At 38.0% G+C, this 26,863-nt stretch overlaps 1 protein-coding gene across 1 annotated transcript in view; it reads left to right on the top strand.

Moving 5' to 3' along the window:
• The window catches only part of LOC126425033 (chymotrypsin-like protease CTRL-1), a 216,186-nt gene that overhangs the window by 138,870 nt on the left and 50,453 nt on the right, over positions 1 to 26,863 (top strand). Inside the window, exons 4-5 of the mRNA XM_050087941.1 lie at positions 405 to 513; positions 1,793 to 1,974. Coding sequence (XP_049943898.1) covers positions 405 to 513; positions 1,793 to 1,974 — 291 coding nt within the window. The remainder of the gene's footprint in view (positions 1 to 404; positions 514 to 1,792; positions 1,975 to 26,863) is intronic.

Below are 26,863 nucleotides of genomic sequence, written 5' to 3'. Positions count from 1 at the left end.
GTAAGTTTTTATAGATGTGTTGATTACTTTCAGATATGCTGGCCACAAGCCACGCTTTGTAAAACAACAGATGCTGAATGGTTCACTGCTAAAGCCACTTCGCCTAACAAGTACATAGATCTTTCACTCACAACATCACAGTCTACAAGTTAACAATCACTAAAATATTATGACAGTTATAATCTAATTCAAAATAAAATGTCAAACCTTTAAAATAGAAGAGGACTGCTTACTTATCAGTTAATGAAACACAGGATGCATTTTTTTCATTATTATGTCTTTCAGCCCTGTTTCACATGTCCTTGTTGAAGATGTTGTTAATAAAATGATTTTATTTTGGTTATTTATTTATTTTTTGTTCTGTTGTGAGAATTATTTGTACAGAATGCTAATTATGTTTGCAGATGTGCAGACAGGAGGCCAAATTTACCCATGCAGTGGTTCAATCATCTCTCCTAACACAATTCTCACAGCGGCTCATTGTGCTCTTGCCCAACGGGAGGGCTTCAAGCTGTAAGTACTATGTGTGGTATTCTTGTTTAGTTTCTATGAAACATCAAAACTACTTTAATAATTAGATGTATGGTAACTCCATCACCATAAGTGACCTTTCCAAACAAATGATGTCAACTTTGCTCAAGAGGCAACCAAATACATTGTAGCTGACATTACAGAATTGACACTGAAGCACAAAACAGTAAGTGGAAGCATTTTAATGTCTTGACTGTAAGTACTTGGTGAAAAATTGTAATTATTACACAAGAAATCATTTTTTGCATATGTTTCATAACTTTTACTTTATACGACCTATATTTCTGGTCACAAGCTTGTTTTGTAGCAGTACTCTTTCAAAGATATTATTCATTGACTTCTACCCTTCCTGGATGTACAATTCTTGTCTTAGAGCATAGAGCTTATGTTTATGCAGATTCCTGTCTCCATCATATCGAAATAAATTTGACTGACCTGTACATTGTCAAGGATCTCTGGTTGTAAAGCTATGCCATGGTATAGGCTTATAGGTGGTGCCCTCTCAGGTTGGATGAGGATATGAGCATCTGAAGGAAGTCTGAAAAGAAAAATACTGAATAAACAGAATAGGGCTCACCTAAGCTGGACTGTGAGGGCACCTGCCAGTCTAGGTGAGGTCAGGGAATAGGAAGGACATGACACTATTTCTTGTGCATGGTGGTTGCACACAGTCTACAGCTTAATATGGTTTTTTGATGTTGTGGTGTTGCTTCTTTTGCTTGTGGTGTCTTAAACTAGTTATTTCTTTTACTATTGTTGTTTCTTGTTGTAACACATGCATTTTGTGTAGTTTATCAGTCAAGCAGTGGATACTTTGTGATTGAGTGACAAACTATGCAAAATGTGTATGTAACATGTGATAATAGCAAAAGAAATAAGTACTTTAAAATGATACAACTGAAAAAAAAACATGACATTGGGAAACCATGACAAGCTGTGTGGTAGAATTAAAGCTACCATCATAGACATGTAATAGCATCAAGTGAGAAAGAAAAGAAATAAAAATACCTCTGAAGATACCTCATAAAGTGCTGAAACATGTCTGGTACAACAAAACAATGTCTTTGATAAAGTGGGATTCTCTTATTTTTAGATTGGCTGGGGGCTGCAATGGACGGCTCAAACCTCTCATAGCATGTGACTAGGTTGTGGCTGTTGCTATTTAATAAACAACACTTTAAAAAAGTGTAATATATGTGACAGAAAGATTTGTATGACATGCTTTGTTACCTAAGTGAAAAATGTTGTCTTATACTTGCAGTGCTACCGTCCGTGTTGGTGAATATGACAGTAGGGGTGATCCTGACTGCACCCCTCAGATGTGTGCTTTCCCTGTTCAAGACATCCCCATCAACCATGTTGTGGTGCATCCTGGATTTCAAAGGATCAATTACAAGCATGATATTGCTCTGCTTGTGCTAAAATCTTCTATGAATTACTCATGTAAGTATACCATGATGATGATATATGCCCTACATGATGGAATGGCCACTTCAGTAGCATTCTGCTTTTCAAACAAAAGACAATATTTATTTCCATGTTTCGATTCGCATCAATGTTAATATTGTCATTTTACTGTGAGATGTTCCACTGGTTCTTTTCCATTCTATTGGGTGGTGAAGTCTGATCAGGAGTTATTATTCAATCTTGTTCACCTTATTATTTCAGTACACTCACTAAACTCTTCCAATCAAATGTTGTTTCTCAAAGTGCTACAATTACTGAATGTAAATACAATATTCAGTTCTCTTCTGATGTAATGGTTATTGCACTCTTGTGTACAGCTACTATTAATTATAAAGTTTTTTCATCATTGAGGACATCACAATTGCATTGATAAGGACTACAGTCTGTTTTATTTAACATATTACAATTGAGTGAATGTGTAATATGTTTTTTCTTGTCCTCATGATGTCATAGGCATTGTCACAGCCACTCTTCTTCTATAGCCTGTACCATATCTCCAAGGCAGGACCCAACAACATGCAATGAACTGCTGACCAGCAGATACTACAAACATGATTCAATGTTTATTGTTGTCTCAGCTTGTGTCAGATTAGATTAGATTTACTTTCCTTCCAATTGATCTGTAGTGAAGGGGTCCTCCAGGATGTAGAACATGTCAGAAAAACAATAATACATGACAAATATTTACAACTCAAACTAATAAGCTAATGTACTGAGGGAATATGGTATAGTTGTAGGTAAACAACTAGAATTCTCTCATATACAGATTTATTCACACTTAGCGTCTACACAGATACAAGTGCGGAGGCTAACTCCCGTTAGCATCCAATATGCTCTCCAAAGCCCTCTCCTCAAAGATAGCACACTTACGCACAGAACAAATATCGATTTTTATGGCGCTCTACGCCACAGTACCATTTCACAGGTCCCAGGTGGAATGATTGTCATTTTTTTAATGAACACTATATGAAGGAATCATTTTACAAACACTAATGCACTTTTTTTATTTATAAGGTATTAAACATGTAATAGAACTACTATAATACTTATTTACAATGAACACATTACCTCACTGAAACACAAATCAGTTGGTTCTACTGAGAAATTCATCAACAGAGTAGAAGGAGCTGGCCACCAATAAATCCTTTAAGCTTCTCTTAAGCTGAATTTCATTGGTTGTTAAGCTTTTTATGGCTGCTGGCAAGTTATTGAAAATGTGTGTTCCTGAATAATGCACACCTTTTTGTACAAGAGTAAGTGACTTTAAATCCTTGCGAAGATTATTCTCATTTTTAGCATCAGTTCCATGAATTGAAATGTTGGTTTGAAAAAGTGACATGTTTCTAACGACAAATTTAATTGAGGAATAAATATATTGGGAAGCAGTAGTTAGTATCCCTAGTTCCCCAAACAGGCTTCTGCAGGATGTTCTTGAGTTCATACCACATATAACTCTTACTGCACGTTTTTGTGCCCAGAAAACTTTAGCTTGGTTTGATGAATTACCCCAAAAAATAATCCCATATGACATTATGGAAAGAAAGTAAGCATGGTATGCCAGCTTTTTCATTTTTATATCCCCTATGTCTGAAACAATTTGCATTGCAAATAAAGATTTACTAAGACTTGTCAGCAGTTCTGTGGTGTGCTCTTCCCAGCTTAATTTATTATCAAGCTGTAACCCCAAGAATTTAACACTGTCCAGTTCTTCCATCTGCTTGTCATTGTATGTTAGGCATATACTCGTGGGACAACCCTTACAAGTTCTGAACTGCATGTAGTGTGTTTTTTCAAAGTTTAGTGACAAAGAATTGTCTAGGAACCAGTGATTAATGTCTACAAATATTTTATTAGCTGATCTTTCTAAGACTACACTTGATTTGGTATTTATTGCAACGTTTGTATCATCAGCAAACAAAACAAACTTGGCATCTGGCAATGTTACTGATGAAAGGTCATAGATATACACAAGAAAAAGTAAGGGCCCTAAAATGAAACCTTGTGGGGCCCCACATGTAATTAGTTCCCAGTTGGACGATGCCTAATAGCTTAATACATGTCTCTTTCCTAATAATACCCTTTGTTTCCTGCCAGAGATATAAAATTTGAACCATTTTGCAGCATTTCCTGTTACACCATAATGTTCTAATTTACTTAAAAGGATATTGTGGTTTACACAGTCAATGCCTTTGACAGATCACAAAATATACCAGTTGCCTGCAATTTTTTGTCTAATGAATTAAGCACATTTTCACTGTAAGTGAAGATAGCCTTCTCAGTATCAGAACCCTTTAGAAATCTGAACTGCGTCTTTGACAGTATGTTATTTAAGATAAGATGGTTATAAAGCCAATTGTACATTACTTTTTCTAAAATTTTTGAGAATGCTGGCAAAAGTGAAATTGGACAGAATTTGATGCTATTTCTTTATCTCCCTTCTTAAAAAGTGGCTTAACTTCGGCATATTTCAAACATTCAGGAAATACTGCACTGATAAACGCCTAGTTACACAGATTGCTTAATATGTTACTTAACTCAGAATCAGATTCTTTAATTAACTTTGTTGATATTTCATCATACCAACTAGATGTTTTTGATTTTAAAGATTTCATGATGGACATTATTTCTGCTGGGGTAGTGAGAGTCAAATTCGTATTACGGAAGTTACTTGAAATGTCTGGTCTGAGGTATTCCATAGCAGCATATACAGAACCTGACAACCCCATCTTTTCAGTAAGAGTTATAAAATGTTTGTCAGAAAGTTCTGCAACACTATACACATCTGTCACCAATGTATCATTTACTCTTAATGCTATTTGTTCCTCTTCATGTCTGGTTCTACTGGTCTCCTCCTTCACTATATCCCATATTGTCTTTATTTTGTTATCTGATATGGTATATATTCCAGAATGAGATTTTCACTCTGCAGCGGAGTGTGCACTGATATGAAACTTCCTGGCAGATTAAATCTGTGTGCCGGACCGAGACTTGAACTTGGGACCTTTGCCTTTCGCAGGCAAGTGCTCTACCAACTGAGCTACCCAAGCACGACTCACGTCCCGTCCTCACAGCTTTACTTTCGCCAGTACCTCGTCTCCTACCTTCCAAACTTTACAGAAGCTCTCATGCGAAACATGCAAGAATAGCACTCCTGAAAGAAAGGATATTGCAGAGACATGGCTTAGCCACAGCCTAGGGGATGTTTCCAGAATGAGATTTTCACTCTGCAGTGGAGTGTGCGCTGATATGAAACTTCCTGGCAGATTAAAACTGTGTGCCGGACCGAGACTCGAACTCAGGACCTTTGCCTTTCACAGTAGAGCACTTGCCCACAAAAGGCAAAGGTCCTGAGTTCGAGTCTTGGTCTGGCACACAGTTTTAATCTGCCAGGAAGTTTCATATCAGCGCACACTCTGCTGCAGAGTGAAAATCTCATTCTGGAAACATCTCCTAGGCTGTGGCTAAGCCATGTCTCCGCAGTATCCTTTCTTTCAGGAGTGCTATTCTTGCAAGTTTCGCATGAGAGCTTCTGTAAAATTTGGAAGGTAGGAGACGAGGTACTGGCGGAAGTAAAGCTGTGAGGACGGGGCATGAGTCGTGCTTGGGTAACTCAGTTGGTAGAGCACTTGCCCGCGAAAGGCAAAGGTCCCGAGTTAGAGTCTCGGTCTGGCACACAGTTTTAATCTGCCAGGAAGTTTCATGATATATATTATCTTTTTTTGTAATATATTTGCTTTGATGTCTGTATTAGTCTTTAATATTTTGCAGTATTTCTTGCAATATGCTATAGCATCAACACCAGAACTGTTTCAGATTGACAGATACAGTTTTCTTTTTGTTTTAGAAGATACCCCTATTCCTTGAGTAATCCATGGCTTCTTTGTAGACTTTGCTCTAACCTTGGTTAGTTTTGGGGGAAAACTGTGTTCAAATAAGGTAAGCACTTTATTAGCAAAAAGTGATATATTTTCATTCATGCCATGAGCACTGTAAACATCAGTCCAGTGAATGTCTCATCATTACGTATAGGACCAGACGGATGTAAATTTTTGTAATTCCGCAGTTCTCATGAAATTTGCATTTGCTTTTTGATATGTCATATATGTGACCAGGCAGATGTGCAATTGTGTAGGTCTGCAGCTTTCATAAGTTTTTTATATGTTTACATGATACAGTAATCTCTAGAATTATGTACAACCCCTAATCACGTAGTGATACCACACACACAGAGCCTGTTATGATGCGAGCTGTGACATTCATTGGCACCTCTTCTGCTAGCGCCATCTCACGACACGGCAAGAATGTGTAAGAACAGAGCTGGAGTTGTGGTAGTACCTAGCTTGTGCTTGTATGTGATGGGGACACTTAACATTTATAATGTCATCTCTCTTGGACGCCTATGTGCTACTTACGACAATTTTGTAAGGCCTGCATGTTATAGGCAACAATTAATATAACCATTGTTTGCCTTGATGTTGTAACTTGTATGTGTCCTAAGATATGTTACTAAATTTATATGTATACATGTTACATAAGTGGAATCTAAGCCCACTTTTTAGTGTTTTCTGTCCTCCCTAGATCTAATGATGGTGGCTTTAGTTTCGATGAAACCGGTAATCATGGAATAAAAAGAAGTCCTGCGATCTTGGCTACCAGTTTATGGTTTTACAATTTCATTACATGATCAATCACAGACATTTATACCTAATTATTAACACAACTACAAGAATTTATACTGAATTACCTACATAACTACAAACATTTACCCGTATATACTAATTTTAACATATTTTCTCATTTTTTCATCAAAAAATTCAATTACATTATAAAATGGATTTTCAACCAGCCAGCTGTGCAGTTTCCTTTGAAATAATTTGGAAGGCACAGACCATACTGAGGGTGGTAATTTGTTAAAGGTTATTGGGGAGCTGACTGCGGATATGTGGGGTGTTTTTACTAATCGGTCACAGAAATTCCATTTTAATTTTTCCTGTGGTGTTGCACTGGAGTATATCTCCACTGAAATGTATTTCTTTGATATTTGTTTTAATATACACTACTGACCATTAAAATTGCTACACCAAGAAGAAATGCAGATGATAAACAATTATTCATTGGACAAATATATTATACTAGAACTGACATGTGATTTCATTTTCACACAATTTGGGTGCATAGATCCCGAGAAATAAGTATGCAGAACAACCACCTCTGGCCGTAATAACAGCCTTGATACGCCTCGGCATTGAGTCAAACAGAGCTTGGATGGCGTGTACAGGTACAGCTGCCCATGCAGCTTCAACACGATACCACAGTTCACCAAGAGTAGCGACTGGCGTATTGTGACGAGCCAGTTGCTCGGCCACCATTGACCAGACGTTTTCAATTGGTGAGAGATCTGGAGAATGTGCTTGCTAGGGCAGCAGTCGAACATTTTCTGTTTCCAGAAAGGCCCATGCAGGACCTGCAACATGCGGTCGTGCATTATCCTGCTGAAATGTAGGGTTTCGCAGGGATCGAATGAAGGGTAGAGCTACGGGTGATAACACATCTGAAATGTAACGTCCACTGTTCAAAGTGCTGTCAATATGCGAACAAGAGGTTACCGAGATGTATAACCAATGGCACCCCATACCATCATGCCGGGTGATACGCCAGTAGGCGCTGACGAATACATGCTTCCAATGTGCGTTCACCGCGATGTTGCCAAACACGGATGTGACCATCATGATGCTGTAAACAGAACCTGGATTCATCCAAAAAAATGATGTTTTGCCATTTGTGCACCAGGTTCGTCGTTGAGTACACCATCGCAGGCGCTCCTGTTTGTGATGCAGCTTCAAGGGTAACTGCAGCCATGGTCTCCAAGCTGATAGTCCATGCTGCTGCAAATGTCATTGAACTGTTTGTGCAGATGGTTGTTGGTTTGCGAACATCCCCATCTGTTGACTCAGGGATCGAGACGTGGCTGCACGATCCATTACAACCATGCAGATAAGATGCCTATCATCTTGACTGCTAGTGATACGAAGCCATTGGGATCCTGAACCCACTGATTCCATATTCTGCTAACAGTCATTGGATCTTGACCAACATGAGCAGTAATGTTGTGATATGATAAAGTGCAATCTCGATAGGCTACAATCCGAACTTTATCAAAGTCGGAAACGTGATGGTACGCATTTCTCCTCCTTACACGAGGCATCACAACAACATTTCACCAGGCAACGTCAGTCAATTTGTGTATGAGAAATTGGTTGGAAACTTTCCTCATGTCAGCACGTTGTAGGTGTCACCACCGGTGCCAACCTTGTGTGAATGCTCTGAAAAGCTAATCATTTGCATATCACAGCATCTTCTTCCTGTTGGTTAAATTTCACGTCTGTAACATGTCATCTTCGTGGTGTAGCAATTTTAATGGCCAGTAGTGTATATAGATACACACACATACACACACACACACACACACACACACACACACACACACACAATTGTAAGTATATTGAGCTTTCTAAGCAGAGGTCAACAGTGATCTATTGGTCCACCCCTACACATTTCTCTTATGACTTTTTTTGTATCTTCAATGCATCACCTATATGCATGGAGTGGCCCCATACTAGCAGTCCATAATAAATGTGAGACTGGAACAGTCCCAAATAAGTCAATCTTAAACAGTTAGGAGTAACTATGTCTCTCAGCTTCCACATCAGGTATGTTACTCTTGAATTCTTCTGCAATTTTCACTGATGATATTCTCCTCAGCTCAATCTGGAGTCAATATGGAATCCTAAAAGTTTAACTGCTCCAGTTCGTATATCATTAGATAGTCCCAATAGGAGATTCTGGGTCCTGTCAGGATTAGACAGCAGTTTGTTAGAGGAGAACCATTTTACTGCACCATTTAGTAATTCCAGAGACATTTTTTGTAATACTGCTGTGTCCTGGTGAGGTGCAATTATTGTTGTGTCATCTGCCTAGAAGACCATAGATTGAGGAACATGATGTGGCAAATCATTGATGGTAATTATGAAAAAGAATGGTCCAAGCACTGATCCCTGTGGTACACCTGTCTCTACCATTTTCATTAGAGAATATCTGTTTCTCACTGAAGCATATTGTTTTTTGTGTCTTAAGTATGAAACAATTACTTTTAGTGCTGTAGTTTCTCAATCAATATTTCATAAGAGATACAACCAAAGGTCTTACTTAGGTCACATAAAACCAGTGAGGCTTTTCCCTATTTTCGAAAAGCCATGATTATCTGATTCACAATGCCAAGAACTGCTGAAGATATATTTTTTCCTAATCTGTAACCAAACTGCTGTTCCAAAGGACATTATTTGCTCCAAAAAAATCACTTAATTGATTGTTTATAATAGTTTTAAATATTTTGGAAATTACAGGAATTGTTGAGACTGGGCAATAATTTTGGGGAAGATATTTGTCTAATTTTTTAAAAAATTGATATAACTTTTGAAATTTTTAATGATGCAGGGAAAATTTTAAACTGAAGACATTTGTCAAAAATGAGAGCTAAAGCCTCACAGATGAAATGAATAGTTTTCTTGATAATGTAGCTGTATCCATAGTTTTAGAGTTGGAGAAAATTTTTATTGCTTTTATTACATTTGTGGATGCAAAATTTTTCCACTGAAAAGACTGTTTCACTGGCAGCTGCTTACCAGCTAGTTCATTGCAGATGTGTTGCTCAAGTTTATTCTGTTTCCAGTTTCTTTCACTGAAGACACAAAGAACTCATTCAGTTGGTCTGGTTCAAGTGATACTTCCTGTGTGTGGTTGAGGGATTGTTCTTGTGTGACTATCTATCATGCAATTTTGCACTTGTTTGGAGCAGTTTCTATAAACATTTCATTTTTTCTCATTAAGCAGCTTAATTTTATGAAAAAATTATACTTCAGATACTTCCTGATCTATATCAGCTTGTTTGGTGTCATTCACACCATTCTTTGTATATGCACTTTGCTATAACAACATTTGTTTTCTAATGTTTTCAAGTTCTTTAGTGTACTAATTTTCTAACTTTGTTTTAGGTTTACATTTAAATTATAATAGTTTTTCTTAGTGGTGAACAAGTGTACGACACTTAAATATATTAGCTAAAGAATCTCTCAAACATAGTTTTAAGATTAGTTTGTCCAATCTGTGTTTCATACAAAAATACCCAGTTTATACAACTTAGTCTATCAGCAAACAAAATTCACAAATTTGTCTTTTTGACCTCTCAGCCAAGTCATCTCATTTTTGTCATGGGTTATATTGGTGTGATATGACAGTTTGCTGTAGTGTGTGAGGAGTAATGGTTCATGGTCAGAGAAACATCCATCTGCATAGCTAACTGCTGCTTTATGAGAGCTTTTTTATTTCTACGGAATCAGTTTAATGACCTTAAGATATTGCAAAAAGATCTTGATACTTGCTTGTCACAGTTTGACATTTCTATACTGAAGCCACCACAGACAGCAATATTTTCTTTTTTCCTTAATATTTTTCCTACAACTAGTTCAAAATTTTTCAAGAATACTTCTACCACTCTTTTCAGAGACCTATAGAGATTAGAACTATCATATGCCCATCTATCAGCTTAACTCACCATCTACTTCAGAACAAAACTGGCTTACACCAGGTTTTGTGAATTTCAAACAATCTTTGAGCAAAATTACAACAATATTGTTTTTTTCCTCTTTCCTACACATAATGCTGGCCACAACATATCCTTGAGGAACATATACCTCTACATATACATCTATGTGATTACTCTGCTATTCACAATAAAGTGCCTGGCAGAGGGTTCAGTGAACCAGCTTCATGCTGTCTCTCTGCCGTTCTACTCTCAAATGGCATGCGGGAAAAATGAGCACTTAAATTTTTCCATGCGAGCCCTGATTTCTCTTATTTTACTGTGATGATCATTTCTCCCTATGTAGGTGGGTGCCAACAGAATGTTTTCGCAATCGGAGGAGAAAACTGGTGATTGAAATTTCATGAGAAGATCCCATTGCAACAAAAAACACCTTTGTTTTAATGATTGCCACTCCAATTCATGTATCATGTCTGTGACACTATTTCCCCTATTTCATGATAATACAAAAAAAGCTGCCCTTCTTTATACTTTTTCTATGTCATCCATCAGTCCCACCTGACGCGGTTCCCACACCGCACAGCAATACTGCAGAATAGGGTGAACAAGCATAGTGTAAGCAGTCTCTTTGATAGACCTGTTGCACCTTCTAAATGTTCTGCCAATAAATAACAGTCTTTGGTTTGCACTACCCACAACATTATCTATGTGACTGTTCCACTTTAGGTTATTTATAATTGTAATCCCTAAGCATTTAGTTGAATTTACAGCCCTCAGATTTTTGTGACTTATCACGTAATCGAAATTTAGCTGATTTCTTTTAGTACTCATGTGAATAACTTCGCACTTTTCTTTATTCAGGGTCAATTGCCACTTTTCTTACCATACAGATATCTTATCTAAATCATTTTGAAAGTTGTTTTGATCATCTGATGACTTTACAAGACAGTAAATGACAGCATCATCTGCAAACAATCTAAGACAGCTACTCAGATTGTCTCCTGTGTCGTTAATATAGATCAGGAACAATAGAGGGCCTATAACACTTCCTTGGCGAGCGACGGATATTACTTCTGTTTTACTCAATGACTTTCCGTCTATTACTACAAACTGTGACCTTTCTGACAGGAAATAATGAATCCAGTCGCACTACTGAGGTGATACTACATAGACACCCAGTTTGATTAGAAGATGCTTTTGAGGAACAGTGTCAAAAGCCTTCTGGAAATCTAAAAATATGGAATCAATTTGACATCCCCTGGCAATAGGACTTATTACTTCATGAGTATAAAGAGCTAGTTGTGTTTCACAGGAATGATATTTTCTGAATCCATGCTGACTATATGTCAATAAATCATTTTCTTCGAGGTACTTCATAATGTTCGAATACAGTATATGTTCTAAAACCCTACTGCAAGTCGATGTTATTGATAGAGGCCTGTAATTCAGTGGATTACTCCTACTTCCCTTTTTGGGTACTGGTGTGACTTGAGCAATTTTCCAGTCTTTAGGTATGTATCTTTCTGTGAGCAAGTGGTTGTATATAATTGCTAAATATGGAGCTATTTTATCAGCACACTCTGAGAGGAACCTGACTGGTATACAATCTGGACCGGAGGCCTTGCTTTTATTAAGTGATTTAAGCTGCTTTGTTACACCAAGGATATCTACTTCTATGTTTCTCATCTTGGCAGTTGTTCTTGATTGGAATTCAGGAACATTTACTTCGTCTTCTTTGGTGAAGGAGGTTTGGAAAACCGTGTTTAATAACTCTGCTTTAGTGGCACTGTCATCAGTGACTTCACCGCTGTTATCGCGCAGTGAAGGTATTGATTCTGTCTTGCCACTGGTGTGCTTTATGTATGACCAGAATCTCTTTGTGTTTTCTACCAGATTTCGAGACAGAATTTCATTGTGGAAATTATTAAAAGCATCTCGCACTGAAGTACACACCATATTTCGAACTTCTGTAAAACTTTGCCAATCTTGGGGATTTTGCATTCTTTTAAATTTGGCAAACAAAAATATCTATTTCAGATTCAATTAACCAGTGTTCCAAAACATAAACTGCATCCACTTTTTTACTTCTACAATAATGTTCTAATTCTAGTATTTTATTCCTAATTCTGCCCGAATTGATTTTTAGCGCTGTGAGTACTTTATGTGTGTCAGTACTTTGACCTATTGTGCCAAGCTGTGTAACTTACATATGGGATAGATCTCTCCTTGTTCTTTCCTGATATCATATATAATACTCATCCTGTATTGTGGCTCTTCTTGGTCTCAGTTTCATTCTCTGTTTACTTGCTGCCGCAGTTACAGATGATAATTTTGGTATATTTCTTCTTGGTGTGGGGCACATTTTCTGGATACTTTCTGGTGCTGTTGGTGTTGATTCTTCTGTGGAGCTTTTGTAGTTTAGTTTACTTTCTGCTGATGATTTTAGAGGACTCACTTGTTCATTGGTAGATGTATTTTGTGCACTGTCCTTGTTTGATTGATGGCTGTCATTGGGGAGGATTCCTCTTCACAGTATTAGCATCAATCCTTCTGCAGAGGATTCAGTGTTTTTGTTTCCTGTCTCCATTTCTAATTGAGAACCGCTTTCAGATGTGGAATTCCTATAATTTTGTGTGGACCTTCATATCATAGAAAAACGTGCTCGTTTTTTTCTTTAATTGTGAACTGTGATGAAAGACTGTCAATGGCACCATGTCATTGTGTTTAAAATTAGCGATGCTTGCTTTTAAACTACACTCCTGGAAATGGAAAAAAGAACACATTGACACCAGTGTGTCAGACCCACCATACTTGCTCCGGACACTGCGAGAGGGCTGTACAAGCAATGATCACACGCACGGCACAGCGGACACACCAGGAACCGCGGTGTTGGCCGTCGAATGGCGCTAGCTGCGCAGCATTTGTGCACCGCCGCCGTCAGTGTCAGCCAGTTTTCCGTGGCATACGGAGCTCCATCGCAGTCTTTAACACTGGTAGCATGCCGCGACAGCGTGGACGTGAACCGTATGTGCAGTTGACGGACTTTGAGCGAGGCTGTATAGTGGGCATGCGGGAGGCCGGGTGGACGTACCGCCGAATTGCTCAACACGTGGGGCGTGAGGTCTCCACAGTACATCAATGTTGTCGCCAGTGGTCGGCGGAAGGTGCACGTGCCCGTCGACCTGGGACCGGACTGCAGCGACGCACGGATGCACGCCAAGACCGTAGGATCCTATGCAGTGCCGTAGGGGACCGCACCGCCACTTCCCAGCAAATTAGGGACACTGTTGCTCCTGGGGTATCGGCGAGGACCATTCGCAACCGTCTCCATGAAGCTGGGCTACGGTCCCGCACACCGTTAGGCCGTCTTCCGCTCACGCCCCAACATCGTGCAGCCCGCCTCCAGTGGTGTCGCGACAGGCGTGAATGGAGGGACGAATGGAGACGTGTCGTCTTCAGCGATGAGAGTCGCTTCTGCCTTGGTGCCAATGATGGTCGTATGCGTGTTTGGCGCCGTGCAGGTGAGTGCCACAATCAGGACTGCATACAACCGAGGCACACAGGGCCAACACCCGGCATCATGGTGTGGGGAGCGATCTCCTACACTGGCGGTACACCACTGGTGATCGTCGAGGGGACACTGAACAGTGCACGGTACATCCAAACCGTCATCGAACCCATCGTTCTACCATTCCTAGACCGGCAAGGGAACTTGCTGTTCCAACAGGACAATGCACGTCCGCATGTATCCCGTGCCACCCAACGTGCTCTAGAAGGTGTAAGTCAACTACCCTGGCCAGCAAGATCTCCGGATCTGTCCCCCATTGAGCACGTTTGGGACTGGATGAAGCGTCGTCTCACGTGGTCTGCACGTCCAGCATGAACGCTGGTCCAACTGAGGCGCCAGGTGGAAATGGCATGGCAAGCCATTCCACAGGACTACATCCAGCATCTCTACGATTGTCTCCATGGGAGAATAGCAGCCTGCATTGCTGCGAAAGGTGGATATACACTGTACTAGTGCCGACATTGTGCGTGCTCTGTTGCCTGTGTCTATGTGCCTGTGGTTCTGTCAGTGTGATCATGTGATGTATCTGACCCCAGGAATGTGTCAATAAAGTTTCCCCTTCCTGGGACAATGAATTCATGGTGTTCTTATTTCAATTTCCAGGAGTGTATGTTCTTGCACTCTGCATTGTGCATGTCTGTTGTGTAGGTACATGATGAAAGATCCCCAGGATATCGTAAAGTTAAAATTTATTAAAAACAAAAAATGAAACAGACTGGCCTTAAGCATTGGCAAAGATGTTAATTATGCATGCATGGTAAATCACAGAAAAAAAAACCCTCATTCATTTTTCTTTATACATGATTTTGTTTCTCACTCTCTTGTATGTAGAAGTTGTGTTAAGAAGTGCCGTCCAGAATATGATGGGCAGTGAGTGTTCTGTGTCATACATATTTTGAAATAAGAAAAAATTTGATACTAGTATTAAGTATTTTTGATTCAAGTAAAGTGAAACCAAGTAAGGAGGATTTTCTTATTTATGACACACACTGGTGTACTTGAAGTCTGCTGCCTGCAACTACAATTGAAATGTAAGAGAAGAAGTCCGATAGCCTAAAATTCATACAAGCACAGAACATTTCTAATAAGGCAATTGTTTTATCCCCTTTAAATGTTTTTGAAATGCGTATGTATTTAATAATTTTTTATTTTTATTATTTCAACTCAACTGTCAACCTGTGTGCCGGGACTTCAGGGCACTGGTTTTGAGTAGGTTTTGTCAACTATTGTTATAATAAGAAATTTCTATGACATTGTTATTAGTCATAAACAACTAATTCTCTATATTTTCTGTTTGTATGAATCACAATGGGGAGCATGTAAAGCAAAAAGGCAAAAATTGAGGAGAAAATTTTGGAAAGGAATAAGAATTAGACACAGGTTATGTAACATTTTCCATAGTAAGCTGTTTTGTTCAGTGCAACAAATGTAGGATGGCTACACAAGTTGTTTGTATGGTTACACTTTGTAGTGCCTCTTTTGATGTAGGTAGAAATGTTTACCTCATTATTCACTTCCTTGAATTTTATGGTGTAAAATTTATAGGAAGTTTTTGGTGTGATACACGTTTTCAGTAAAACATAAAGAATTGTGACACAATAGTTTGCATATCATAATAGATGTAAATCAGGCTTTGACATTGCATAAATAACAATTAGCATATGAAATTTTAATGTTTTTTGTGAAATTTTTATTTTTGCATATTCATACAACATGACAGAAGAATACATGTCCATTATTGATAGAAATAGGGAATATGCAATCAGCCAAGATGGTATAGAATTGCTTCATCAAACAAATGAAGTTCAAGCTCCATGCATGCCTGTTGCAGAAGGTTTAGGTAGGTTAGAGGTGAGTGTCACAGGTGTGACAAATGATAGCAACGCTCCACAGCAGAATAACCTTGACAACACAAGGTTTACAATTGGTGAGGCAATGTCACGCATCTCCCAGAGTGATGTACTGCTCATGCATGAAACATCGGAGAGTGATACAAATATCGATCTTGACAACACATTACAAACACTATTTGTTCACAACACAAATATTAAGTTGGGAAGTACAGCTGAAAGCAACCATAGTAGTACAACTGAAGCACTGCTATGGCAGTTACTATCTAACATAAACACGAAATTTGATAATATGAACACCAATCTCTGTGATGTGAAACACAATATGAACACCAATTTCAGTGATATGGAACAAGATATGAATACCAAAATTGATAATTTGACACACAATCTGAACACCATCATACAAGATCTAAATATAATGAAACAAGAACAAAAAAAGTATTCAAGGATTTGCAAGACAAGGTCTCACAGAAATTTAGTGACTTAGCCAAAAATTTTTGCTCTGAAATTGACGCAAAATTGAATGCTATGAAAAAACAAGTAAAGCATGAAGTACTTTCTGAAGTTAACAGTAACATTGCAGAGTTAAAACAGAAGGTAGATTCTTTTAATGACCATCATGATTAAGTAGAACAACAGATAAGGAAAATCACAGACGCAAACACACATATTGAAGCCACACAAAACCAGTTGTGTCTGACAGTATAAAAGATAACCACTGTCATTAACAAACTAAATAAAGTCTATGAAGGTGTACCTCTAGCTGCAGCAGAGCTTACTTTAAGGGTAGCAACAGTAGAAGTTTACTCAGCATGTGTAAGAAGGAGAGAGAGAAGATAATGGCACAGCAGCTAATGACACAAATTGGTGAAGTACCCACACACTGCAACTAACTGAAATTACTCCAGGTAATTACTCCAGGTTCACCCATGGTCTAGGGGTAGCACATTTGATTCATAATCAAAACACCTTTGATCCTGGGTTCTAATCCCGCCGCTGCTTAAATTTTGATTGATAATCAGCATTGGTGGCCGGCCGAATACTTCTGGCATAAGAAGTCACCCTCATTCTGCCAACAGCCTTGTCAAAGAGGGCGAATGAGTGGACACAGGTTCAGGGCACTCCCTTGTTCTAGGGGTGGGAAACTGCCGCTAAAGGCAGAAGAATCAGCAATGATCAATGGCATCAAGCTGCTGAAGGCAATGAAAACCACTGCATTAAAGACATGTAATGTGTATCCACAGGACATGTCGCCTGTAATTGAAGTGTCATGATGATCTCTCCCTTGGCAAAATATTCCGGAATAGTCCACCATTCAGAGGGGACTGCCAATGGGGAGGTTACCATGAGAAAAAGATTGAATAATCAATGAAAGGATAATAACGATCTACGAGTCAGGGTGTGGAATGTCAGAAGCTTGGACATGGTAGGGAAACTAGAAAACATGGAAAGGGAAATGCAACGGCTCAGTCTAGGTATAGTAGGGGTCAGTGAAGTGAAGTGGAAAGAAGACAAGGATTTGTGGTCAGATGAGTATAGGCTAACATCAACAGCAGCAGAAAATGGTATAACACGAGTAGCATTCATTATGAATAGGTAGGTAGAGCAGAGAGTATGTTGCAGTGTACAGTTCCGTGACAGGGTTGTTCTTATCAGATTCGGCAGCAAACCAACACCAACAACAATAGTTCAGGTATACATGCTGATCTCACAAGCTGAAGATAAAGAGATAGAGAAAGTGTATGAGGATATTGAAAGGGGAATACAGTATGTAAAGGGGGGTGAAAATCTAATAGTCATGGGGGACTGGAATGCAGTTGTAGGGGAAGGAGAAGAAGAAAAGATTACAGGACAATATGGGCTTGGGACAAGGAATGAGAGATAAGAAAGACTAATTGAGTTCTGCAAAAAGTTTCAGCTAGTAATAGTGAATACCCTGTTCAAGAATCACAAGAGGAGGAGGTCTACTTGGAAAAGGCCGGGTGATACAGGAAGATTTCATTTGGATTACATCACGGTCAGACAGAGATTCTGAAATCAGATACTGGATTGTAAGGGTCACCCAGGAGCAGATATGGACTCAGAACACAATATAGTAGTGATGAAGAGTAGGCTGAAGTTTAAGACATTAGTCAGGAAGAATCAATATGCAAAGAAGTGGGATATGGAAGTACTAAGGAATGATGAAATATGCTTGAAGCTTTCTAAGGCTATAGATACAGCAATGAGGAATAGCTCAGTAGGCAGTGTAGTTGAAGAGGAATGGACATCTCTAAAAAGGGCCATCACAATAGTTGGGAAGGAATCTATAGGTACAAAGAAGGTAACTGTGAAGAAACCCCAGGCAACAGAAGAAATACTTCAATTGATCGATCAAAGGAGGAAGTACAAAAAAGTTTCAGGAAAGTCAGGAATAGAGAGAAACAAGTCGCTGAGGAATGAAATAAATAGGAAGTGCAGGGAAGCTAAGACAAAATGGCTGCAGGAATAATGTGAAGACATCAAAAGAGAAATGATTGTTGGAAGGACAGACTCAGCATACAGGAAAGTCAAAACAACCTTCAGTGACATTACAAGCAAAGGTGATAACATTAAGAGTGCAACGGGAATTCCAGTGTTAAATGCAGAGGAGAGAGTGGATAGGTGGAAAGAATGTTCTGAAAGCCTCTATGAGGGGGAAGAGTTGTCTGATGGGATAGAAGAAGAAACAGGTGTTGAATTAGAAGGGGATCTAGTATTAAACTCAGAATTTAAAAGAGCTTTGGAGGACTTAGGATCAAATAAGCCAGAAGGGATAGATAACTTTCCATCAGAATTTCTAAAATCATTGGGTAAGTGGCAACAAAATGACTATTCATGTTGGTATGTAGAGTGCATGAGTCTGGTGGCATACCATCTGACTTTTGGAAAAGCATCATCCACACAATTCCGAAGATGGCAAGAGTTGCCAAGTGCAATAATTATCGCACAGTCAGCTTAACAGCTCATGCATCCAAGTTGCTTACAAGAATAATATACAGAAGAATGGAAAAGAAAATTGAGGATGCACTAGATGATGATCAGTTTGACTTTAGGAAAGGTAAAGGTATGAGAGAGGCAATTCTGACGTTGCAGTTAATAATGAAAGCAAGACTGAAGAAAACTCAAGACATGTTCATAAGATTTGTTGACCTGGAAAAAGCGTTCAACAATGTAAAATGGTGCAAGACGTTCGAAGTTCTGAAAAAAGTAGGAGTAAGCTATAGGGAGAGATGGGTCATATACAATATGTACAACAGCCAAGAGGGAATAATAAGAGTGGACGACCAAGAACGAAGTGCTTGTATTAAAAAGGGTTTAAGACAAGGATGTAGCCTTTCTCTTGTATTGTTCAATCTGTACATCGAGGAAGCAATGATGGAAATAAAAGAAAGGTTCAGAAGTGGAATTAAAATTCAAGGTGAAAGGATACCAATGGTACGATTTGCTGATGACATTGCTATCTTGAGTGAAAGTGAAGAAGAATTAAATGATCTGCTGAAGGGAATGAACAGTCTAATGAGTACATAATATGGATTGAGAGTAAATCAAAGAAAGACAAAGGTAATGAGAAGTAGGAGAAATGAGAACAGCGAGTAGATGATGTTAAGGAATTCTGCTACCTAGGCAGTAAAATTACCAATGAGGGATGGAGCAAGAAGGACATCAAAAGCAGACCACAATGGCAAAAAGGGCATTCTTGGCCAAGAGAAGTCTTCCAATATCAAATATCAGTCTTAATTTGAGGAAGAAATTTCTGAGAATGTATGTCTGGAGTACAGCATTGTATGGTAGTGAGACATGGACAGTGGGTAATTAGAACAGAAGAGAATCGAAGCATTTGAGATGTGGTGCTACAAACGAATGGACTGATAAGGTAAAGAATGAAGAGGTTCTGTGCAGAATCAGAGAGGAAAATAACATGTGCAAAACAGTGATAAGTAGAAGCGACAGGATGATAGGACATCTGTTAAGACATGAGGGAATGACTTCCATGGTACTAGAGGGAGCTGTAGAGGGCAAAATCTGTAAGAGGAAGACTGAGATTGGAATACATCCAGCAAATAATTGAGGATGTAGGTTGCAACTGCTACTCTGAGATCAAGAAGTCAGCACTGGAGAGGAATTTGTGGTGGACCACATCAGACCTGTCACACTACACCATCGGAAAACACCAATGAGTTGTAGTTAAGCCCCAGGCTATTGACCTCTCTGGGAGGGGGGTAATGCAAAACTATAAACATGTTTCATAAAGTTTGACAAACAAGGTGACATCATGGATGATCTTTATCAGTGTGAGTTAGATACAACAAATAATATCTAGGAAGAGCAAGTACAAGCAATCATTTAGGTGAAGATATTTAATATTGACACACAGTTAATTTTAGATACAGTTTCAACTACCAACCTAATGTCAACTGCATTTTTCTGTGAATAGAAGAAGGAATGCAAATTCCCAACATTTCCTGTCCAAAATTGCAAAGAGCAAACTGCTACCGGCAGTGAGACTAAATTGGTTAAGCATCAGGCACTTATTCAATTACAAATCGAACAGTTTAAAGTGAAGTGAAATTTTCTTATAATTGACAAACTTATAGTTAATTGTCTTATTGGCATGGAGACATTTAGAACATACAAAACACAGATTGACATATGTAATGGTAAATGCCACTTTTATTTAAAGTATGAGATTTGTTCTATTGGTTTAGTGAAAACACCTGATGAAAGTAACAAAAACAAACCAGAGTCAAATGTAATAGTACAATATTCCTTTCCAGCTGTATGTTTCACAAACAAATTTGATAGTGAACAAGATGCAAACAATTACGTTAGTTATGAACTGGTAGAACAGAAACTAAGTGGATCACAGATACTAAATGATATGCAATGACAAGAACTTTCTAACTTGTTATTTAAGTATGCAAATGTTTTCAGTAAGGAGCCAGAAGTAATCAACAACTATGAATATAAAAATGAAGTCTACTCACATGAAACATTTTGTGTTATGTCATATCCTATTTCATGGGCAAAACGAGAGGCAGTAATGGAAGAGATTAATCATATGATTAAATGGGGAATCATACAACCTTCATTTTCACCCTATTGTAGTCCTATATTACCAGTAAGCAAACCGGACTGTTCTGTAAGATTAGTTCTCAATGCTGGAGATATCTGCAATGGTTGATAATATTTCTAGTAATTTATTATAAGAACTCTGCAGGAGTTGATAATGTTTCTAGTAATTTACTGAAATATCTTGTGTGTGGATAAGGGACATTCTCTGTCATGTTTTCAATGGTTCCCTTCAGAAAGGTGTTGTTCCCAGTACTCTTAAGTATGCCATTGTGAAGCCCCTGTACAAGGAGGGTGATAAAACCGAATTAACTAACTATTGACCTATCTCTTTGCTGACAGCTTTCTCTAAAATTCTAGAAAAATTAATACATGTAAGAATTACTGATCAGCTCATTTATTTATTTATTGTTCCATGGGACCAAATTAAGGAGAAGTCTTCATGGTCATGGAACGAGTCAATACATGAAATTATAACACGAAAGTAGAAACAGATAAAATGAAATATAAGTAACATATTCAGGCAACAATTCGTAAGTTTAAATAAAGAAAATCAACAATGTAACACTGGAATTTGCTTAATTTTTCAGCTCTTCCAGGAGCTCCTCGACAGAATAAAAGGAGTGAGCCATGAGGAAACTCTTCAGTTTAGACTTAAAAGTATTTGGGCTACTGCTAAGATTTCTGAGTTCTTATGGTAGCTTATTGAAAATGGATGCAGCAGAATACTGTACTCCTTTCTGTATGAGTCAAGGAAGTGCATTCCACATGCAGATTTGATTTCTGCCTAGTAGTAAGTGAGTGAAAGCTGCTAACTCTTGGGAGTAAGCTAATATTGCTAACAACAAATGACATTAAAGAAAATATATACTGTGAGGGCAATGTCAGAATTCCCAGACTATTGAATAGGGGTCTACAAGAGGTTCTCGAACTTAAACCACACATAGCTCGAACAGCCCATTTTTGAGCCAAAAATACCCTTTTTGAATCAGAAGAATTACCCCCAAAAAATACCATATGACATAAGCATATGAAAATATGCAAAGTAGACTACTTTTCGTGTTGAACTGTCACTTATTTCAGATACTGTTCTAATGGTAAATAAATTAGCATTTAGTTTCTGAACAAGATCCTGAACATGGGCTTTCTACAACAGCTTACTATCTTTCTGAATGCCTAGGAACTTGAACTGTTCTGTCTTGCTTATAATATGCCCATTCTGTCTGATCAAAATATCAGTTCTTGTTGAATTGTGAGTTTGAAACTGTAAAAACTGAGTCTTACTGTGATTTAGCATCAAATTATTTTCCACAAGCCACAGACTTATTTCATGAACTACATTATTTGATACTGTTTCGATATTACACGCAAGATGCTTCACTACCAAGCTGGTGTCATCAGCAAACAGAAATATTTTTGATTCACCGTGAATACTAGAAGGCATATCATTTATATAAATAAGAAAGAGCAGTAGCCCCAGCACCGACCCTTGGGGAACACCCCACTTAACAGTGCCCCATTGGGACTGAACATCACTACCACTCTCAATATTGTGGAGAATTACCTTCTGCTTTCTGTTCTTAAAGTAAGAGGTGAACCAATTGTAAGCTACTCCCCTTACTCTATAATGGTCCAACTTCTGCAGTAATATTTTATGGTCAACACAGTCAAAAGTCTTCATTAAATCAAAGAAAACACCTAGTGTTCACAACCTTTTATTTAATCTGCCCAAAACCTCACAGAGAAAAGAGAATATAGCATTATCAGTTGTTAAACCATTTCTAAAACCAAAGTGTACATTTGACAGCAAATTATGTGAATTTAAATGCTCCAGTAACCTTGTATATGCAACCCTCTCGATAACTTTAGCAAACACCGATGGCATAGAAATAGGTCTATAATTGTCAGCATTATCCCTGTCTCTCTTTTTATAAAGTGGCTTCACTACCGAGTACTTTAATCGGTCAGGAAACCGACCCCTCCTAAAGGAAAAGTTACAGATATGGCTAAGTACTGGGCTAACATACATAGAACAATACTTCAATATTCTGCTAGATACCCTGTCATATCCATGAGAGTTCTTGGTCTGTAGTGATTTAATTATTAATTCAATCTCCCTCTTGTCAGTATCATGGAGGAGCATTTCAGATAACAGTCTCAAAACACTTTTTTCTACGAGCACTATATGATTCCCTGTTTGGACTAGGTTTCTATTTAGTTCACCTGCTACATTCAGAAAGTGATTATTAAATACTGTACATATATGTGACTTATCAGTAACACGGACATTCCCACTACGCACTGATTCTATATCCTTGACCTGTCTCTGCAGACCAGCCACTTCCTTTACGATTGACCATATGGTTTTAATTTTATCCTGAGACTTAGATATTCTATCTGCATACCACATACTTTTTGCCTTCCTAATAACTTTTTTAAGCACCTTACAGTACTGTTTGTAATGGGCTGCTGCATTTAGATTTTGACTATTTCTAACGTTTTGATATAATTGCCACTTTGTTCTACAGGATATTCTTATCCCTCTAGTCAGCCACCCAGGCTGCCTTTTTGTGCTAGTACACTGTTTTGAACATTCTAATGGAAAGCAATTTTCAAAGAGCACAAGAAAAGTCTTGAGGAAAGCATTATATTTATCGTCTACTGTATCAGCACTATAAACATCTTGCCACTCTTGTTCCTTGATAAGGTTTACAAAGGTCTCTACAGCAACTGGATCAGCTTTCCTAAAAAGTTGATAACTATATTTAACATGTGTTGCAGCACAAAAATCTTTTAGAGTTAAAATTTGTGCATCATGATCTAAAAGGCCATTCACCTTTTTGCTAACAGAATGAAGAATGGAGTTATCAACAAGAGCCAATTTGGCTTTCAAAAGGGCCATTCACCAGAAGACGCAACCTGTGCTCTTCCAAATGAAGTCCTAGAAACCCTTAATGAGGAAATGCTAGCATTTGGTGTCTTCTGTGATTTGTCTAAAGCATATGACTGTGTTGATCACCAGATTCTCTTACAAAAAGCAAAATTAGTAGGAATAAGTGGTGTTGCAGGCAACTGGCTACAGTCATATCTCCAAGACAGGAAACAAAAAGTTGTCTCTAATAGCTCAGATGGAGTATGTGATGTTTCTTCACAATCTGAATGGAGTTCCATTACATGTGGAGTGCCTCAGGGCTCAATTCTTGGGCCACTATTATTCCTGATTTTTATAAATGATCTACCATCATGTTCAAGCCTGCCATGTAAATTTACATTATTTGATGATGATAATACAATTTTTATGAACAGTAGAACAGATAGTGATCTTGAGAAATCCATTAATCACATACTCTCAGATGTGGTTAATTGGTTCAATGTGAATGGTATCTCATTAAATTCCTGTAAGACCAGCTTTATTCAGTTCTGTACAAAAACAAAAAAAAGAGAGAGAGATAAGTGTGACATGTGGTAATCAGCCAATTGAAAAAATGGAAACAACAAAATTTCTTGGAGTGCACAGTGACAGGAAAATGAACTGGTCTTCGCATATTATAGATCTCCGTAAGAGCTCTGCTACGTATGCTTTACGGGTTGTCACTACATAAGTTGAACCTAACACTGCAAAAGTGGCATACACTGCTATTTTCACTCACTCATTGAATGCGGCATTATTTTTTGGGGAAATGAGCCATTAGCAAGGAAAGTGTTCATTGCTCAGAAGTGAGCTTTAAGAGTTATATGTGGACTCTGTCCAAGAGACTCTTGTAGAAATAGCTTTCAAAAACTTAAAGTATACACAACTACATGCCAATGTATTTTTCTCTCATGTGTTTTGTCTGTAAAAATATAGAGATGTTTTAACCCAACAGTAATTATCATCTAACTTGAATTCAAAGTAAACAGAAATACTAAACAATGACATTTACTGCCTAGGAACTAAGGAACCTATAGATATATGTACACACAGATTTAATTAAATACTAAGTTATATACAACATATTTACAAGCAAAAGCAAACATTATGAAAAATTATATGAGATGTGTAAGCTAAGGAGAGACGACAATATACCGTAAGAAATGTCAAATAATTTTCTATGCAGAGTAAATGATCATAATGGGTAACAGAATAAATGAATGTTTATGAATTTAAACAAAGTATGGAAACATCTGAGGATGTATGCAATGACCAACTGTATCAGTGGCCACCGAGCTACATAATGCAATTAGTTTTAAGTTTTTTCTTTCAGCGACCAGTGCATCGTCATGGCACAGAGGAAGAGAATTACGTTGAGAGAAGCAGGTACCTAATGAAGGAATGGGCCGCACATCAAGTAAACAATTTAGTTACAAGGATATTTATACAAAGGTCATAAGACAAGAAAAATAAAAATAAGCATCGTTGCAGTATATATCCATGATATTTATCAGTACCTATTCGCTGCAGAGTACACATAAACATTTAAGCATGTGATTTTACAAAAACCAATTAATTTTTACCATGTCACATGAAAGCTTGAATAATGACATTTTCAGGTATTCAAGAAAGATAAGTCTGTGACGGTAAAAACTTCATATTTCTCATTACAATTTAAGAACCTTTCAAGGTTAGGTTTACCAAGCATGTTATACTTTAGAATACTTCCACAGACATGTAAATGCTTCCTTAACATCTACTTCATAAGCATTTCTTCCTTCAGAAACGTCCACCATTAGATCACCAATAGTCTCCTCCTGTTCCTACCTCAACCTCTCCCTCTATGCTTAGATCATGTATCTCCTCAGAGATTCCTTCCTTTGTCTTTGTTAATTTGTCCCAGATTTTCTGTAGTTCACTCTCTGTTGTATGTCTCCAAATTAGAATAAGATGTGTCTACAGATGATTCAGTACTTTCTCATACTTTATTATCAGCTAACTCCACTGCACACTCCTCCAAGCTAGCAAGTGTAGAGCCTGAAACAGCATCTATAGCTGAATCTTTGCATTATTCTAGCTCTTTCAGCTATTCTTGTACGCCTGAGATTTGATCATGTAGTGTGTTCAATCCCTGCTCAGTTATTTCTTTAATTGTTTCAAATCTTTGTCCACATTTCTAAATTGCTCCTTCACTTCACTTCAAACTAAATTACATTGTTTCCGAATTTGACTCCTCTGGAAAAGCAGAAAGTTTCCTCTGTAACTGCAGTATGCTAGTTTCGATTCCTTTTCCTTATGTGACACACTGATACGCTGTTCTAATGTTATATTTGTCTCCTCAAGTATTGTGTTTTTTGTTTTTACTTGATTTTTTAATTCCAATTAAGTATTCTTGAGCATCATGTTGATATTGCCTAGTGTTGTGTTTGTTTGAATGTGGCAGTCAGTTCTTTTATATCTTTGGTCAGTTGCTCACTAAATGTTCTGAAACCAAGCTGGGATGTTCGCATCCACATTTCTCATCACCATGAGTTATACAATGTCTACAATAATACGTATTTAATTAGTCTCAGTTAAATAATGTAAGAAGGCTATCTAATGGTGCTGTAGTACACCCACAAACTCTGGTTGCAAAACCACTTACAGTGTACCCCACAACACAGAAAAAAAGAAAAATGCTTTTTGGAAACCAGGCAGCTTGGATTTCCCACATAGATGCTGATGAGAAGCTGGATTGGTGTATAGGTCATGATGTGTCACTGAAAATGGGTGTGTCATTGATACTGCCATTGTGAACTGGCCATGGGATTGTTACAATCAAAGCCCTACATAGTCATGGTCAA

This window comes from Schistocerca serialis, chromosome 10 (assembly GCF_023864345.2).
Source record: "Schistocerca serialis cubense isolate TAMUIC-IGC-003099 chromosome 10, iqSchSeri2.2, whole genome shotgun sequence".
NCBI classification, from domain to species: Eukaryota; Metazoa; Arthropoda; class Insecta; order Orthoptera; family Acrididae; genus Schistocerca; species Schistocerca serialis.
The sequence above is the reverse complement of the archived record's forward strand: the minus strand, read 5'-3'. Positions and strand labels throughout refer to the sequence as shown.